This window comes from Ipomoea triloba, chromosome 3 (genome assembly GCF_003576645.1).
Source record: "Ipomoea triloba cultivar NCNSP0323 chromosome 3, ASM357664v1".
NCBI classification, from domain to species: domain Eukaryota; kingdom Viridiplantae; phylum Streptophyta; class Magnoliopsida; order Solanales; family Convolvulaceae; genus Ipomoea; species Ipomoea triloba.
Window position 1 is genome coordinate 22,627,417 of NC_044918.1, and position 2,323 is coordinate 22,629,739.

At 31.5% G+C, this 2,323-nt stretch overlaps 1 protein-coding gene across 1 annotated transcript; it reads right to left on the reverse strand.

Annotated features, from left to right (window-relative positions):
- Positions 1-248: 248 nt before the first annotated feature.
- LOC116014293 lies at positions 249-2,070 on the reverse strand. Its single transcript, XM_031254322.1, has 3 exons — positions 1,921-2,070; positions 1,718-1,776; positions 249-700 (listed from the first exon to the last, which is right to left on the reverse strand). Exons 1-3 carry the CDS (start codon positions 1,982-1,984, stop codon positions 569-571), a joined length of 255 nt encoding a protein of 84 aa, XP_031110182.1. The 5' UTR covers positions 1,985-2,070; the 3' UTR covers positions 249-568.
- Positions 2,071-2,323: the final 253 nt, after the last annotated feature.

The window sequence follows — 2,323 nt, forward strand, 5'->3', positions numbered from 1 at the left end:
TCAAAAGTGAATTTTGCACGTACTCTTAATTGATCACATCTAGTGACTCTTTTAAATGAGATGTCAAATGTTCAAATTTCCGTGAAAACATTGACTATTTGTGCTTCAATAGGTTGAGAAATCATGTATGAACAGATACTACATTGTAATGAAGTAAATAGTTAAAAAAAAAAGATTACATCTATTAGGGTTACCTAAGTATAGTTATTAATATACTTTCTAACAATAAATCTACCGTCACAAATACGTACGAAAATAGTAATACATAAGTTTATTTTATGGCTCGCAAACAGCAAGCAGTATTGTAAAACAAATACAACACCAAACTTCCCACATTAGCAATATCATGATTGATAATCTCATCTCATTGCACTGTTTTTATTCTACCTCAAATTAAAGGACAAGTACAGCGTAGGATTAATATATATAATATGATATGATGATGAAAGATCAAAATACATAAGATCGATCAACTATGTCTCATTTCTCATGATTCATGATTTAATTTCATGCATGAAAATCTTCTTACTATTATTATATTATATTATTATCTGTATGAGTGGAGTGATTATGGGTTTTTGCCATTCCCACCCTTCCTTCCTCTGGGATCATGCTTAGTATTAGGTCCGGCATAGTCGTAGTCCAACACAGCTTCAAGCTCAACCATCTTCCTTCCATTTCCTCCAACTCCACCCTTATTCTGAATGTTTTGCCAAAAAAAAAAAAAAAAAAAAAAAAAGAGGCCAAAGTTATAGTCACATTATATAGATTGTGAATATATAGTGTAGTGTATGTGTGTTTGGCAAAGTTTATTAAATTGTATTCTAGATTATTATTATTTTTTAATAGTGAACTAATTTCTGTAACACATAGAGAATCGAACTAGAAACTTTTGTTAGTGGAAATGAATTTGTAACGTAACGCATACTCTCTCTCTCTCTCTCTCTCTCTCTCTCTATATATATATATATATATATATATATATATATATTTATTTATTTATTTATATATATATGATAAATAAATCAATAAATTTAAAATATATAATAAATTGCTTGACTAAAATGATTTAAGAAAGTTTAGTAGTTACTAATATTAATATGATGGATATAAATAATTATTCATGCATGAATTGTAATTATACAAAAAATTTTCGGTGCCCCTATCAAAAAAAAAAAAAAGTAATAGTATTTTGGCTATATGTTACAAAAAAAATAATTAGAGTGGTTTCTCTCAAAATTGCTCTCTTTTTTCTTTCTCTCTCTCTTTCCTTATAGTATCGCGAGCTTGAACTTATTCACATGGGAATATAACGTATAAGGTTAGCTAGATAATTAGACTAAGAATATATTAAGGAAGTATAAATAAAAGATTAAATTGTAAATTATAAAAAAAATATTTAAATGCATATTAAAAGTGGTTCACACTAGAGTGTAGCTTTTTTTTTTTTTTTTTGTTGAGTACTACTGATTCGATCTGTTATAATGTAGTATCTGTTTATAACTACTTTCTCTATCTAATAAAGCACAAAGAGTCAATATCACCTCTACTAAGGCTCGAACCCACCCTTCCATATGGGAATGCAATCGAGTGCCACTAGACCACAAGATCTTGGCCTAGAGTCTAGCTAATTAGCATGCATTTAAGCCCAGTAATCTGAGTAAGAATATGGGGTATATATATGGTCATACAAATTAAATGGAAGACATGTTACTACCTTGTGCAGCATGTAAAAGGAGTTCATCATCACTCCATTCCTGAAGCCCTCAAGAGTTCCTTAAAAAATTAAACCACAAACAAGAAAGACAGAAACACATTAATTAACGTTGTAGTAATTAATATGTATGCCATAGTACTACTACTGTCCATAGCTTACTCATTGCATTGTTTTTAAGAAGCTAGCTTATTATGTATAGTTACCAGGAGATAAGAAAAGCAGCAAGACAAGGAAAGCCAGAGGAGAAGGCTTCATCCTGAATATCATGGGTGTTTTAGGTAGCAGTATAGTATATGCAGTGTATAATATTAGCAAAGATGGTGTTAGTTTGATTTGAAGATGACAATGGAGAAGAATGGGGCGCAGGAGAGGCCCTATATATTAGTGCCCTGATGTGCCACCAGACAGATCACTTTTATGGTGATGGTGCACCGGGCACCCCGCCCCACCCAATATTGCCATAAATCATGACTTGCATTACCTTTAAGCCACATCCTGCAAGTCAACTGCAAATATATATACACATTTATTTTACCCCTTTAACTTGGTAAGCTCCCCCCCCCCCCCCCCCCCCCCCCCTTTTTTTTTTTTTTTTTTTTTTTTTTT